The sequence below is a fragment of the Eleutherodactylus coqui genome, chromosome 3 (assembly GCF_035609145.1).
Source record: "Eleutherodactylus coqui strain aEleCoq1 chromosome 3, aEleCoq1.hap1, whole genome shotgun sequence".
NCBI lineage: Eukaryota > Metazoa > Chordata > Amphibia > Anura > Eleutherodactylidae > Eleutherodactylus > Eleutherodactylus coqui.
In genome coordinates this window covers 251,820,878-251,837,827 of record NC_089839.1, presented here as the reverse complement: position 1 = coordinate 251,837,827, position 16,950 = coordinate 251,820,878, and the positions used below count along the sequence as shown (strand labels likewise).

The window sequence follows — 16,950 nt, the reverse complement described above, 5'->3', positions numbered from 1 at the left end:
TCCATAGGCTAAATTAAATAATATTTATAGAAAAATGCAACACTTCTCAGGCCATTCTCAAAGCTCTGCTTAGTTTGACGTTATTCAGCTCGGTCATGGGAACAGTGCAATGAAAATAGTGGAAATTGCCAGATTTGGTACATGTCAGACATGGACAGCATGTGATGGATCCTACTGACTGATTGAGCTTCTAAAGCTTCCAGCATGTCTCCTAACATTTTCCTGGACAAAGGGCTCAGCACACTGCGCTATTTGGTCCAGGACTGTGCGCCAGAGTCCATGGGCCTAGTCTTAATATAATGCATTAAGACGTTGCAAAGAAATGCTTGAATTCTCCATAATACAGTAAACATTACTTACATTTTTTGGACAAGTCATTCAGAACACTTGGGGTGGTCATCTTGTTCTCCCACAGTTCCGTTCCCAGAGCGCTGGGGGGCTGTGATGGGGGTTGAGGTTTTACAGGTCCAGCAAACTCTGCCCCATTAGTGGTTGGCTGTGCCTGAACAGCTGCAGGCAACTGATTTGAAGGCATTGCAGCGGGTACTGCTGACGTTGTATTTGGTGGAGCAGTAAGCCCAGATGATTGGGCCTGTAATGCTGCTGCTTGCTGCTGCTGTTTCTTCACAAACCGGGGTGGAAGCTTAGAATTTTGGCCTCGACCTTTCTCACCGGAACCTTTTTTATTCCACACCTAAAAACACATTACAACGTTCAAGACAACAAAGTCTAAACACACATTTAACTAAACTGTGATTACGTAAATTCAATGTGGTTTCTGTATTATAAGTCTTTCTACAGCCTGTTGGCATTCCAGGTCTGTCATTGAAAACGAGCTGATCTTCTGTCTCGGACAAGTAGATATTGGAAGGGAACCAGTCACCCGGTCTTACTCCTATAAACTACTGCCTCTATGCTGTACAACATTCCGGTATTCTACTGAGGGATTACAGTGGCCCAAATGAGATGTGGTTTACAAACGGACACCAATTAAAAAAAAAAAAAAAAAAAAAAACAGGAGTGAGGCGACCGATGGTAGTCATTGGGTAGTGGTGTTTGACATGGAGATTTCTAGTACTACGAATATTCCTCCAGTGAGAGGAAGGAGACAAGACAGACTGCTCTTCATAGGTGTGTAGTGATGTCTGAAGAGGCTCACAGTACGACCATTACTCCTATGTAAGAGGGTAAGGAGGCAGCAGATGCTCACCAATACCTGTAAACATATCAGGTGCAGTTAGGCTGTATAACCATCATTCTTCCTATGGAAGGGGGTAATGAGGTGATACTGCTAACCCATACCTGGAGTCATGCACGGCAGGGGTCCCCAACTCCAGTCCGCAGGGACCACCAACAGGTCATGTTTTCAGGATATCCTATAGTAAGAACACCTGTAGCAATGTCTGAGGCACTGACCATAATTACATCACCTGTGCAAGACTGAGGAAATCCTGAAAACATGGCCTGTTGGCGGTCCCTGAGGACTGGAGTCGGGGGAACACTGATGTAAGATGTAGTCGCCATGTCCCACAATTACTCCTCCTATGGAAGAGGGCAATTAGGTGGTACATGCTCACCCGTACCTGGAGTCATGTCCAACAGTTACTCTCACGGAGAAGGGAAATGTGCACTTATTGTAGCTTCTCCACCATGGTACAAGTGTACCTGTAGCATAAGATGGTCCTGTGCACCACACGAAAAACCATCATCCCGTCACAGGTTGCACAAAGCCCAGACGTGGACCAGACTGTTGGCTGGATCACACCCGCAGGCCACAGCATGGCAGCCCCGCCTGAAAAGGAATAGCCAACCTAGGGGACCTGGAGTGGCCTAGGAAGCCATGAGATCAAGTCTGCGGCAACCAGAAAGGTGCAGCACACAAAAAAGGCTTAAGAGGTCTGGAGGAGTGGGAATGCAGGCGAACTTGGGGCACCCTGAAGGCCAGGAGGGGAGTCCCGGACCACCCAGAATCTCTCTCACACACACACACACACACACACACACACACCTTCTGCACTTTGGCTCCCCTGTGGCACCAGCAGGGTCACCTCCTCAGTAACTGTCACATAGTTGTGAGAGATCGCTGGATATCGGGGAGCAGGCAGAAAACACAGCTGACCTCATGGCTGGCGAGATATAGAGCAGTTAGTGCTGATCTGTTCCGCTTTGTCTTCTTGGAGGAGGGAGTAAGTGTGCCTCGTGCAACACCGTTAACCCTCCTCACTTGGGGACAATCAGAGAAGTTAGCTCCTCTTTGATTCCCAGAAGGAAAAAATGAAAAACCACTAAAATAAGAAATGACAGACGACCTGTGTGGCAGGAGGTCTGCCTCCTACAGACACCAAGCTAAAACTCATAGCTCAGTTCCAGCAGTAGGGGTACAGCTGGTAAGAGGGACTAACTTTCTTGGCTTAGTGTGTGCCTCCTAGTGGCAAGAGCTAGAAAAATCTTGGAGTGCTTCTTTAAGGAATTCGGAAGCAAGACTAAGGGGAAATAATTCATCTCCAAATTGAAAGATTATGGTTAAAAGAGGAAAGGACATCCTCAAAGCAAGTGATAAGGGGTATGTTTTTTTTTCCCTATCTGATTTTGCTACAAGCAGTAGTGTCTGCAGGCACCGTATTGTGAAGTAAGCCCTCACACTTGTACTGCACGAGAATACTGTCAAGAGCATGCATGTGTTCACCCATCACAACAATATACCTGTACCGTTTGCTCTTCTTTCTTTCTGCGCTCTTCATCCTGTAAACGCTTTTGCTGCTTTTTGGAGACTACTTCCGTGAACCCATCATTGAGGTTGGATTGCGAGTCTTCTAGTGTTGTTACTTCAGGATGATCATCTATTATTACAACACCTTAGACCAAAGATAAGAATTAAGTGGACTACACCTAAACAAAGCACTACCGTAAAGCTAAGTAACTGTACACATCATGCCGACAGCCTTCCATTGCAGGTATACATGACGGAAGGCTGCAACATATAGTACAGCATAGGCAAATAGTAGAATATGTTGCCCATAGAGCCGCCCTGCCCATAGCACACTGCCGTCTCCTCACAGCACAACTCCTCTCATTCAGGCGAAGGGCTGTAAGGGACAGAAAGCAGAGCGCTGGACATTCCCACAGCAGTTGTCTTGTATCTAAAACACTTCCGGCTAGACACTTCTTCCACTAATACAGCAATAATGTGTGCATGTCTCCCAGCCCCACCTACAGAATTTGAAGTGAGCGCTGGGCATAGCACTGGTAACACACCTGCTGTCTGGGAGGGAATAGCCATAATCTTGTGCATCAGCCAGCAGATTGTGGCATATACTTCATTTCCTCTCCTAGTCGGAGGTACCATTTGAGAAAAGCTCTTAATTTATACATCTACAGCTTCTACGCATCACTGTTTCTAGAAACTGCAGACTTGGGAGTCTTAATAGGAGATCTGTAAAGCCCCATTTACACGGGACGATTATCGATCAAAGGTCGCTCAAACTGTGTCTTTTGAGCGATAATCGTTGCGTGTAAATGCTACAACGTTTGCTTTCCGGACGAACGATTTTATGTTAAGTTTAAAATCCATCATTCGGCCGGGCAGTTGATAGCAGAGACTGCACGCCGCGAATCTCCACAGGAGCGCTGATAACATTGTTTTCAGCTGCAGTCCCATGGCAGAACAAAGGGGTTGTATGCAGATAACAGACCACCTGCTGCTATCTGCTCAAAAATATCATTCGCCCTATCTTTGGAACAAATTTTGAGCGATCTGTGTGTATAAATGGGTTTTTAGTGTGCTAGACTGATGGCTTACTTTATCTCCACTATTCTCTCCTGAAGGTTCTTATCGGCTAATTATGACCTCAATGAAGTTTATCCTTGTTGTGGTCATAAATTAGCTGATACCGTACAGGAGAGGAGATACAAGGCCTGAAATCCAAGCAGTTAGCCGAGCTTCACTGATGGATCTCCTATTGACAATTTGCAGTCTACCATAGAACAGCAAAAAGTAGAAGCTGAAGAAAATTGGTACAAACTTTTTAATGAAACCCTACTGCAAAAATGATTGTAAGCTCAAAAATACATCCATTTTGGTGAGAAAAAATAAAAACAATCTTACTCCAATGGTGCCCATAGCCTTTACTATGTACACAGGTACCTTTCCCAGTGTACATGCGAAGGTGGACATCACAAACGTGATGCAAACACAGACTAACACTAAGACTCTATCCACATCAAGTTTATGGCCTAAGTGTACAAGTCAGATTTACATAAGCTGCAAACCACTGTACGGGGCGTCAGTACTCTGCAAGAAAAAAAATAAGAAGTCAGTACCATTACCATAAAAACCAATACTCTAACTGCGCCTGCCTTGCATTTTTGGAAAGTCAAAAACACATTATGTAATGCATGCCAATATTGAAAAAAACAAAACAAAACATACTTGCATAGTTGTTCAGGTCAAACTGTGACAAGGCATCCACTTTCTCTTTCGGCTTTTTGACGACAAGCTTTGGCTCTTCCTTCTTCTTGCCAGGAGCATCCTTAGCAGCTTTTGACTGAGCTGAGATACTTCCATCTTCAGAATGTGGGTGATAGTTGTGATAGTGATGATGAGAATTGCTGCTGCCACCCGATGAATCTACTGCATTTAATCCTGAAGTCTGTTCATCGACTGTCCTGGTGGTTAAAACAAGAAACAGAAAAGTACTTAACTGCCCACATCAAGAGTGCATTTATAAAAACACAAAGTTTGGAACAAACCACCAAGGTCTATAAAATCTACTGTAAAAGCAAACACTACAACAAAGCACACTAGCACAGCAAAAGTCAGGCCTGATGTCTCACCCTCGTTTTCCCCTTTGTAATGATGTTCCGCTTCGCCTTTCACCCCTGGGACCAGAATAATGCCTGCCAGGTTTTGGCGCACCAGTATTAACCCGACGATTCTGACGATCCATGCCAGGTCTTTGGCTGGAGAAACTTCTTTTTGCGCTTTCCCGTTTGGGTGGTGATTGTGCCAAACCATCAGTTGTTTTGCTAGGGGCTGGTGACTGCATACTAGCGGATGTTGCTGCTTTGCGCTCATCCCTTTCCCTTCGTTCGTTAAAGTCGCTACTTTCAGAAGCAGTTTCCCATTCTTCGTTGGCTTGGTCAGAAGAATTATGGTTGGACAGGTCTGGAGTCTTGTTACCAGAAAAATCTGATGGGAGTTCATGGACACTATTTGAAGCTGGCACTCCTTGGTTAGAAGATCCGGTAACTTCCACTGGTTTGCCAGCATCTTCTCGCTCCCTTTCTTTTAAACGCCTAAATCGTGGTGGTTTATCCTGTCTGGGTGGTCGTGTAGGCCGTTGCCTCCTTGGTCTGTCTCTTGAGGGGTCGAACCTACGTTCAAACTTAATAGGTGGTCTTTTATCACCTGAAGGTAATACTTGGTGGTCTTGATGTCGGTTTTCACCTTCATCCATTCGTGGAGGTGGTGGTGGTCTTGAATCATGCTGCCGTGGAATCCACTGATTGTCTCTATAATTGGATCTTCTTGGTGGAGGAGGGCGCGTTGGACGCATGCCTGGATCCCTGCCACCACGACGAAAACTTCCAGCCCCTCTTCCTCTACGGGAAGGTTCACCCTTTGGCAAGAAACCAGGTCTTGTTCGAATGTCATCATCCCTAGAGTAGTGCCTTTCGGGTGGTTTGACTTCTGCCCTTGAAGTTCCAGCTTCTGACTTTAAAGCAGAAACAGATTTAGGTGCTCTCTTTATCTCTGTACGCTCATCTCTGCGAGGTTTACTTCTACTAGAAGTCTCCTTATCAGAAAGAGGAGTATCGCTTGCACTTTCACGAGCTTCACTGTCAGAGTCTGTTTCAGAACCATGTTGTCTTCTCCTTTTGGGCAAGACTTCAAAATCAGAGCTTTCGCTGCGAGTTTCACTTTCATCCCTGCGTCTTCCAGCTCCCGGAGGAACTGGTTCAGAACGCATCTTGGAATCTCTATAATGTGGATATTCTCTGTTTTGCCCTCTACCTCCACGTCCCCTGCCTCCATAGGAACCTCTATAGCTCCTTCCTCTAGAATAATATTCTCCACGACCTCGACCTCTATAGCCTTGATCAGGAAACCAGTCTCTATCCCTAGCCTCTTTCCTATAAGCCCTTGGTGGAAGAATTGGGTCCCTACGATGTGGCACCATTGTATGTGAAGGTTGAGAAGCTATTGGAGGTTTAGCATCTGGTTTGGGCTTTTCAGAAGGGAGTTCCTTATTTTCCTTGCTAACTACACGTACTACTTTGTCCTCCTTATTTGGCTGAGTGGTTGGAGTTGGTTGGGTAACAGGCTTGGGTACTGAATCGGAGAGGTTTTCCAATGACTTTTCTGAACGTAATGTGCTAGTACTTGACACTTTTGGAGGAGGAAGAGTTTCAGGTGAAGTTTTATCTTGCTCAGTCTTACTTATTGCTGAAACTGAACTTGGCACTGGCTGCTGTGGTAGGGATTTCTTTTCAACTTTCTCTTGTTTAATAGGTTTTTCATGTCCAATTTTCTCCTCTTCCTTTTCTTTTCTCAATTCACGCTCCTCTTTCATGTCACGAAGAATAGGTTTTTTAATAGGACCAGATCGCCTTATTGGTCTATCCATACCTTCGTCTCTGCTTCGAGATCCTGGTCTTGGGCCCCATCTTGTTTCAGATTTGGGTTTGAAGGGCTTCTCAGATTTTAATATATCCATTGGCTTAGGAATCTGAAAACTTTCTTTTCTTGGTTTATCTTCTATGCTTTCTTTAGTAGGTTCAGGTGGCCTAATAGACACTTTAGCATTCATCTGCACGGTCTCTACCCTCCTCTCTTCTTGTTTCTGAGTGTGAGCAGACTCATTGGATAAAGTCCTGGCTAACACAGGTTGAATATCAATCTGAGATGCTTCTTCACTTGGCACTTGCTTCTCTGATGGTTCATATGCTGATATTCCTGTGTCTTTCTCTTCTGCTTGAGGTAGTTGAATAGGTTCTGTATGCCTAATAGGTGCACTGTGAAGATCTGGCTCTCGTGTTCTTGAAAAGAAATCCGCTTTATGCTGAGGCTCAAATGGACTATGGTCCAAGGAGTAGGTTTCAGTGATAACATCTTGGTCCAGTGGTGTTTCAGACCTTTAAAAAAAAAAATTGAAAATCAAAATTACACAGAAAAGCATGACCTTAATAAAATCGTAAAAAACAAAAAAAAATAATATATAAAATGCCAATAATCCTAATGTACCTAAAAATTTCAGAATCCCACAACTGTATTACGGTTACGTTTTCTTGTTTGATACCAAATTGCAAAACCCAAAAATCTAAATCAATCCAAAACACACTGCTCCCCCCTAGTTGCTGCTCACTAGCACACAGTGAAAAGGTTTTAATAGTTTGTAACTTAAGACGCTGCAATTTGGGACGGCATGTAGTCAAATACATTTACCTAAAATGATGGTTTTTTTGCTGAAAAAATCCCTCTAAGGCCGCCTGCACACGAGCGTTCCGGATTCCGCTAGCGGATTTTCACGCGCGTATTAGAACAGGTCGCAGATTTTTTCACGCGCGTGAAAAAACGCGATACAAATCCGTCCGTCTGGGGACAACTGCGGATCCTCATAGGAGTATATTGGCTGCGGTCTGGGGCAGATAATGTGCCTAAAATAACGCGCTGGAAATTCCGTTCGTGTGCAGGCACCCTAAAGTGCAGGATGCTAAGGGTCTACCTTCTAATTTGCTGTACATTGCCTGTTGTCAAGTGATGTCTGCCTCTTGTAAGAGACACACACCAAGATGGAACACAGGAAGTGAATATTGATTCATGCTGCCTAGAGAAGTCGATAGATGAGGAGTAGCATCTATGAAGGGAGGTAGAGGGACTCAGATGTGTAGCTGCAATTAGTAGACGATCAATGTGTCTGAAAGCTACTGAAATCACATATACACTACTCAGTACTGCTGTGCAATGTTCTCCATACTGCTGTTATATCTCGGTGTGTGCGCAATAGAGTTAGGGAGCTGAATTTGCTGTTTTCTATATGTGCAGTGTATTTCAGTGTATGCCTGCCTAAAAATTAGATAGACAAGCTGCAGATGGGAAACCTGGTGGAAACTGTAGGATACAAGTTTTAGTGGACGGAAATAGTTATTCCTTGTGTACATACATGACAGCTTATTCTGAAAAGTCATCTGAAAGTGCGAATACACTTTAACCCCTTAATGACGCGGGCATTTTTCTTTTTCCATTTTTGTTTTTTCCTCCCCCCTTTAAAAAAATCATAACTCCTTTATTTATCCATCCACGTCGCTGTATGAGGGCTTGTTTTTTGCGGGACGAGTTGTATTTTTCAATGGTGCTATTGAAAGTACCATATAATGTACTGAAAAACTTTTAAAAAATTCTAAGTGGAGTAAAATGAAAAAAAAAATTACATTTTGCCATCTTTTAGTGCGTCTTGCTTCTACGGCGCACAAATGGCAACAAAAACGACATGATAACTTTATTCTATGGGTCGGTACGATTACTATGATGCCAAACTTGTATAGGTTTTTTTTACTATACTCTTTTTTTTTTTTAAAGACATAAAAATTTTTTCAATTATTTTCTGGGGTCATTTTGTGCGTGCAATAACTTTTTTATTTTTCCGTCGACGTAGTTGAGCAAGGTTTCATTTTTTGCGGGATGTCCTGTAGTTTCTGATAGTACCATTTTGGAATACATACGACTTTTTGATCGCTTTTTATTGCGTATTTTCTGGGAGACAGGGTAACTAAAAAAATGCATTTCTGGCGTTCTTCATTTCTTTTTTCGAACGACGTTCACCGTGCGGGAAAAATTATGTGGTACTTTGATAGTTCGGACTTTTACGGACGCGGTGATACCAAATACATATTTTTAATTTATTATTTAGATTTTTTAATAATAGATATGGCAAAAGGGGGGTGATTTAAACTTTTACAACTTTTTTTTTTTTCAATTAAAAAAAAACTTTATTGATTTTTTTTTTTTACTTTACTTTGAAGTCCCCCTGGGGGACTTTAAGATGCGATGCTTTTATCGCTCCTGCAGTATGACGTAATGCTATAGCATTACGTCATATTGCTTTTTGACAGGCAGCCTATGAAGCCACCCCACGGGGACGGCTTGATAGGCAGTCTGCTAAGGCAGCCCTGGGGCCTTTCATTAGGCCCCCGGCTGCCATGACACATGCACAGCTCTCCCGATCTCACCGCAGGGGGGCCGTGCGGGACCCCCAAACATTGTTCGGGGGATTTAAATGCCGCTGTCAGAATTGACAGCGGCATTTAAATGGTTAATAGCCGCGATCGCTATTGCCCGCGGATGTCAGCTGTTATAAACAGCTGATGCCCGCACTGTATGAAGAGAGGTTGCATCGCAACCTCTCTTCATACATACCCCGACGCTCCATGACGTACCAGGTACGTCATTGGTCGTTAAGGGGTTAAATATATTAAAAAAAAACATTCAGGAAAAAATCCAATTGTCAAAATCAGTTACAAAAACCCATCTTCATGTAACAGAAACCTAAACCAGGTACCTCCTACAGTCTGCCCAAGCCCTCCCTTGCAAATGTAGCAGTATACATAATATATAAAAGGGGCTGTCCGAGTTTGTTCTATATTCCTACTCCCCATGCCTAAAAATAATAAAACATACACTCACCTCTCCTGGATCCCCTAGCTCCAGCGCCACATAACCCGGTCTTCCCCTATGATGCTGTGTTTACAGACTGCAGTAAGTGTATAGAATGTCACAGGCTGTGAAAGCGGAGGTCTGTGATTGGCTGCAGCTGTGTCCCATGCACAGGTTGACTGCAGTCTGTAAATCCAGTGTCACAGCATTGACCGGGTCACATGGTGCTGGAGCTGAAGGGGCCCGGGACAGGAGAGTATGTGATCTTTAGTTATTGTCAGACATGAGAAGGAATTTACAAAAAAAGACATAACTGACAACCCCTTTAAAGGGGTTCGACATGAATAATTTTTTTATGCTTTACCAGCCATTGTTCCCTGGTCTGCCTAATGGACCCAGGGAACCCATGGGTTAATGGCTGCTAAAGCATAAAAAGATAACACTTACCTTGTCTTCTGTTGTTGTTGACATCGGGGGGTCATCTCCCGGCAGGCAGTCGTCTTCCTCCAGCAGCCGCGCCGCTCCGGGATCGCGCGCATGCGCAGTGGAGAGGTGCCCTCTGACAAGAGTCAGGACGGGCTGCGTCTCCACTGCGCATGCGCAGCACTCCGGAGTTCAGCCGGACGGACGGGCCGCGCACAGCAAGCACTGCTTGTGACGTGCTTGCTGTGAGCGGTCCGTCCGTTGACCTCGGAAGTGCCTGACGGACGGACCAGAGCAGGAAGCGGTCCTTTTGACCGCTCCTGCTCTGCTTTAAAGGCACAGAAGAAGATGCCGGCTGGAGGGGACATGCCTGGCGATCGGGCCAGGCCAGGCAAGGTGAGTACAATTTTTTTTTTTCCATGTCAGAACCCCTTTAAGAATCCAATACCTTTAAGCTTTATACAATCCTACCTGTAATCTTCAGGCTCCTCTGGCTCTTTAGAAGAAGAAACTTGTGGGCTGTCTGGATGTGGGTAGGGCTCAGCTCCCCACATCATGCGAGGCTCTGATATTGGGACACCGTGGTCTCTAACAGATCGAGTCATGTGTTCATATGGTTCAGAACCAGATGATGAGGGTTCAATTTGTTCACGTCTCATTAAGGGTTTGGTTGGTATAATTCCTGTATAAAATACAAGGGGAATTTGTTAACCGCTTTACGCCAGTTTTCGAGCAGAAAAAAAAAGGTTACAAGTTTAGTGCACGCCTTCATCAATACTGGGAACTTAGTGGAGAATGACCTAATCAGTGCCAAGAGAAAAGACAGAAAAGTCCATGATCAGAACATAAAACTAATATAATCATACCAGGATGCATTGGTGGAATGTCCATTGTTGGCCTTCCAGACATCATTCGAGGATCCATGTAAGGCTGCATCATTAACCAGCGAGGATCAAAGGCCATGGAAGCCAAATGTTGAGGATGTGGCCCCAACTGCTGATAAAGAGGCCTGTGCTGAGGTGGAGGAACAGGGCTACTAGAAGGTTGGGACTGAGCTGGCTGGGACAATACTCCTTGCTGCTGCTGTTGCCACTGCTGCTGTTTCATCTGTTCCTGAGAAAATAGAAAAGCAACAAGTTTTGGAAAGTTACATCACTCCTTGACTCAAATCCTGGAGCCAAACTTGATATAGGGTAATTTTTTTCACTAATGGCTCCTCAGGATGAATAGAAGTCCTTCCTCTCCATATTAGAAGTTCACTAAATATGCATACAGCATCTCACAGCTCTGGATTATAGACCTATGTCAGCAGAAAGGAGAGGAATTTAATCCAATTCTGAGGTTCGAACGGACATGTGATTTAAATTAACTCCACAGAACATTCTAGAAAAGTTCCGTCATATCTGAACACCTCGTTCTTGGGGTTGCAGAGCGCGATGCTCTCCACTAATAAGGAGAACAAAGGAACTGCAGAACTCTATAGGTTTTATCACTTGCATTGAGTTCTTTCAGGAGAGGTACTATGGCGTCCTACAAGCCTTTGGTCATACCATAGTGTGATCCCCAAAGCTGCGATACACAGCGCTGCAGACTACTGACCTAAGAGAAGTGTTCTAGGTCTAGAAGGGTTTTACAAAGCCAGGGAAAAATATATCTACAGAATCGTACCTGCTGTCTCTGGAATCTTGGAGGCAGAGATTTCTGAAACTGTTTTGAGTATCCAGAAGAGAGCGGCGGACGTGTTTGTGTCCCACTTTCAGATTCACTCTCGTGTGGCATCACGGGCCCTGAAGCTGGTGACGGGGAAGGTGGGAGATTAGACACTGGAGATGGAACTGAAGGTGGTTGAAGAACAGGTGTTGGCAGCTGAATAGGTATAGCTGGAGGCGTGTTCGCTCTGTCACTTGAGATGCTATTTTTCCTAGCAAAAGGTGGTTCTTCTGCCACTACTGGGAAAAATATACACATTGCCATGTTAAATTAGGAATACTACATGTAATTATACACTATACATGTTAAATAAGGAACAATGGAGCCAATCTGTAATACCATTTCCCCCCTGATCTTAAGCCTGAATTAACACGTTATTGAAATATTGTGGATTTTCCAAGAAATCAACACTCAAAGCCTCTATCACAGATTTCGCTGCTTGATTTGGTGCAAAAATTTTCCATAGCAAATCTGTTATGTGAACCTTCTCTAAAAGGAACAATAAACCTAGAGAAACCCACACAAAAAAAAACACACACAATTTCTTCCCTCTTATCTTTTCTTTATAAATTTCTCAAGTTTAATTGTAATGAAACAAAATTAAATGTAAAGAAATCTTCTTTAAATGTCCCAGTAGACCAGCCATGATTCCTCTTTACAATGCTGCATCTTACACTTACAAGTGCCTGCAGCAGGAGCCTCCCCCTTGCCCAGTATGCAGGACACAATAATTGAGCAAGCCAGGCCCCCCCCCCCCCCCGAGCAAACCAACCCCCCCCCCCCCTCCCCCGAGCAAGCCAAGCCCTCTTACTCATTCCCCAACTGTTAAAGGGGTTGTCTCGCGAAATCAAATGGGGTTAAACACTTCTGTATGGCCATATTAATGCACTTTGTAATATACATCGTGCATTAAATATGAGCCATACAGAAGTTATTCACTTACCTGCTCCGTTGCTGGCGTCCCCGTCTCCATGGCTCCGTCTAATTCTGAGGTCTTCTGGCGTTTTTAGACGCGCTTGCGCTGTGCGGTCTTCTCCCTTCGGCTCCGCTCAGCAGCATCGGTGTTTTGGCCCCGCCCCCTTGTACGCGGCATCGCGTAGCTCCGCCCCCGTCACATGCCGATTCCAGCCAATCAGGAGGCTGGAACCGGCCACGTCATGGGGCGGAGCTATGCGATGACGCGTACAAGGGGGCGGGGCCAAAACACCGATGCTGCTGAGCGGAGCCGAAGGGAGAAGACCGCACAGCGCAAGCGCGTCTAAAAACGCCAGAAGACCTCAGAATTAGACGGAGCCATGGAGACGGGGACGCCAGCAACGGAGCAGGTAAGTGAATAACTTCTGTATGGCTCATATTTAATGCACGATGTATATTACAAAGTGCATTAATATGGCCATACAGAAGTGTATAACCCCACTTGATTTCGCGAGACAACCCCTTTAATGAAGCAGCTTAGCATGAAATAATCCCTAGTTTCCCTATAGGACTTCTAAAAGACCGCTTCAGGAACATGCAGTGAATCCTATAGATTAGCATACAGTGAGGGCAAAGTTTAATTATAGTTTACTTTTATCATTTATTTCCAGGCTAGGTGTTCCTTAACGAGATATTGATGACCCAGATCCATAGTCGTACATCGGTGAATTTAACACATTAATGGGGAAGGGGGATGGGGATACAAGTGCATACTAGTCTAAAATGTGGTTTCTACCTATTTCAGAAGGCTTGTCTTCCAAAACAATGGCAATCTCGCTTTCTTCTGGTGGTTCAGTATCAGCCTGAGGAACTAGATCTTCTATTTCTTCATGTTGTGTTGAAGTCTCTGTCCTCTCCGGTTCCTCTTCTTTCGGAAGCTGTTCATGATCAGTGCCATCCTCTTCTTCCTGAAGGACAGGGGGCTCTTGAGGTGTCTGCTCAGTTATAGGCTTCTCTTCAAGTGTTTTTTCACATGCGGGTTTCTCTGGTAGGGTAACAGCCGTGGCAACTGCAAACTTCTCATTTAAACGCTTTAACTTTTCTGCACATGCAGCTTTTCTCTGCTCGTCCATCCGCCTTTCCTCTTCCTCGCGTCTCTTACGAGCTCGTTCTACAGCGGCAGAAACCTCTGCTTGTTGCCGACGTCTTTGCTTCCATATTTCATCCTCACTGGGACGAGACTGCAAAGGTGCTGGTCTTGATGGTGCCCCTGGGCGGGTTTGAGACGGATGCTAGAATATATAAAGAAATGTACATTGCACAGTCATGCTCCAATATCTTAAAAGGACAATTCAGAACACCTTTTTCTAATAGAAAACCAAACATTTTTACTTATACAGGCAGAGAGAAAGAAAGCCACACCTGTGGGGGAGCGTTTTTTGGTTGCAATAGAGGTGGAATATTCTTATCAAGAGATAGTAGGGATGGAGGCATTTGGCGTCTATCCTGTAACATGAAAAAGAGAAAAGGATTTATACATATTAAATACAAGACAACGCATAATACACTTTGCTTAAAACAGATGACAATGCTTCCTCCCAACAAGAATAGTTAGGATTTCTTGTTATTTGATTGTAACCCCTTTTTGTGTCCGCTTTCACACGTGTTAGGACATTAACAAAGTTCAAGTCCATTAAATAATGTAAAATGGTTCAAAAGTTAAACATAACCCGACATTTTAACCCAAAATGCAACAACTGGTAGCGAAGGAAGAAAAAAAAAAAAAAAAAAAGCTTGAGAGTTACACTTCATATGGAATTATCAGGTGTGCATTATGTACAATAAACCCAAATGTAACAACTCACAGCTTCAGGCCCAGAAAACTCCCTGATGGTGACCACCAATATTCCCACATGCACAATCCGACCTACCTGTGAGTCAGGAGGTGGACCTTTCCCAAGGAGTGATTTCTGCCCAGCAGGTGCTAGTGAAGTGCTGGCAGACCGCTCTTCTATTTCTTTGCCGATTTCTGCATCTTCATTAGATTTTGATTGAACCTGCTCCATTTTTGCGATGCGTTCATCCCTAAGTACGAAAAGTTTCACATACGCTTTAATACGGTTATCTTATTTAATATTGAAGTCAGACGACAAGACATTCACTAAACCAATTCAGATATTCCGTTTCTATTTGTCAATATAGAAGTTGGTAATTGTTACTGATGCAATTAGATTCCTTGATTTTCAGGCTTATTACACCAAACCTATAATATGAATGCAGTTTTTATGCCTGCGGGTAACTCAATCTCCACACTGATGTTAACAGAAACGTATGACTGTCACTTTTCAAGCCATTTTACAGAAATGTAACTTTACACTGAGACTATTTTGTTTTGATAGATAAAAGATGTTCACATTTCTTCAAAACCCTGTGTATTCCAGAGAAGATCAACATTTAATGAATCACCATATATACTCAAGTATAAGCCTACTTTTTCAGCACATTTTACACGCTGAAAAAGCGCCCCTCAGCTTATACTCGAGTCGCGAGTTTCTTCCATTGACTGCCGGCACCCTTGCAGTGATTTTCAAGGAAGGGCTTTAAATATGAGCCCTTCCCTGAAAATCATTCCTAGCATGTGTAAAAAATGTAAAAAAAAATACTTACATCTCCGCCGCTGCCGGGGCTCAGGCTCATCTAGCCACTTGGGTCCTGTCACTGTAAATAAGTTTTTTCAGCAGGCAGGGATTTAAAATCCCCGCCTGCTGAAAGGGCTGCGTCTGAGTGGCTGAGTGCTCAGTCAATTACAGGCAGCGCTCGGCCATGCAATGAATTCAGTGAATGGCTGAGCGCTGCCTGTTATTTGGTCACAGCGCTCAGGCAATCACAGGCAGCGCTCGGCCATTCACTGAATACATTGAATGGCCGAGTGCTGCCTGTGATTGCCTGAGCGCTGACACCAAATCACAGGCATTGCTCAGCTGTCATTCAATGAATGGCTGAGCGCTGCCTGTGATTTTCTGAGTGCTCAGCCAATCAGATACAGCCTTTTCAGCAGGCGGGGATTTTAAATCCCCGACTGCTGAAAAAAAAACCTCATTTCAGTGACGGGACCCAAGCGGCGGACAGGTAGTGAGAGTGAGTGAGTGAGTATGTGTGTGTGTATATATATAATTTTTTTTATTTTTTTTTTTTACACATGCTAGGGATGATTTTCAGGGAAGGGCTTATATTTAAAGCCCTTCCCTGAAAAATCACTGCAGGGGTTTTGCCGGCAGACCATTGCTTTCAATGGGGCCGCAGTAGCCGTGGTCCAATTGAAAGCGATGGTGCAGGGACCATGCATTTCCCACCCTAGGCTTATACTCGAGGCACCTGATTTTCCTAGTTTGTGGTAAAATTAGGTGCCTCGGCTTATACTTGAGTATATACTATAATCATTATGTAGACCTTAAATGTGACTGAAGTTAATGCGACTCCATTCTGCACCAAGCCGTGCTCTGTGGAGTCATAAAGGTGTTGATGGCATGACAGTGATTTAGAGACAAAAATCTTCAAGTTTGCAAACTATCTTATGTAAATCTCTGCTAAGAGATGCAGGAGTTAGGGACCTGTTATATAGCAGAAAAAGTCTGGTTTAAGTCATAGCATTATGGAGCTAGTCAACCCTTATGCTATTCATGTAATCAAAATACAGTGGAGAACACTTGGAAGTGTCTATAAGGTAAATCCCAATTTAAAGTGCCAGTTGAGTACAGCACCCTTGTAGCCAAGACCACCGACACCAGATGTATCAAATGAAAGCAGAAGCAACAGTGGTCTACATGTGTTTAGTCTCAGTTGCCATGATACAGCGGGATTACCTTCTAGAAACCTTGTATTAATACAATTAAAAATAAATAAAAAGAAATATACAAGGGCTACAAGTCACACAACTACATTCCATTCAGATTTGCTAGTGGATACATGAATTAATGATAAAACAAAGAGGACAGATTTACCAGCTTTTTGTTTTGTCTTTCTGATTTGGAGATTGCTCATCATCATCACTGAAATTCAGCTGCTCCGTGTAATCCACTTCACTTTGTGCTCCTACAAATGATTAAAGACATGCCACATTACTCAAGAAAGTTGTTCAAAGCCAAGTACAAACATGGTATCTACCCTGATGGAAGAATGTACATTTAAGGGTCCCCATATTAGTCACAACTGTCAATTTTATAAGGAAAAAAAAAAAAAACTGTAAAGGA

The 16,950-nt window shown here is 43.9% G+C and overlaps 1 protein-coding gene across 3 annotated transcripts in view; it reads right to left on the bottom strand.

Annotated features, from left to right (window-relative positions):
• The window catches only part of PRRC2C (proline rich coiled-coil 2C), a 63,011-nt gene that overhangs the window by 18,696 nt on the left and 27,365 nt on the right, over window positions 1–16,950 (bottom strand). For 2 of the 3 annotated variants that reach the window (XM_066597292.1, XM_066597294.1), the window contains exons 9-19: window positions 16,702–16,792; window positions 14,632–14,785; window positions 14,123–14,206; window positions 13,497–13,992; window positions 11,744–12,024; window positions 10,942–11,188; window positions 10,547–10,757; window positions 4,834–7,134; window positions 4,430–4,665; window positions 2,704–2,855; window positions 361–694 (exon numbers count right to left, since the gene is read on the bottom strand). In XM_066597292.1, the coding sequence (XP_066453389.1) occupies window positions 361–694; window positions 2,704–2,855; window positions 4,430–4,665; window positions 4,834–7,134; window positions 10,547–10,757; window positions 10,942–11,188; window positions 11,744–12,024; window positions 13,497–13,992; window positions 14,123–14,206; window positions 14,632–14,785; window positions 16,702–16,792 (4,587 nt within the window). The remainder of the gene's footprint in view (window positions 1–360; window positions 695–2,703; window positions 2,856–4,429; window positions 4,666–4,833; window positions 7,135–10,546; window positions 10,758–10,941; window positions 11,189–11,743; window positions 12,025–13,496; window positions 13,993–14,122; window positions 14,207–14,631; window positions 14,786–16,701; window positions 16,793–16,950) is intronic. The other variant, XM_066597293.1, reaches the window with a different exon arrangement.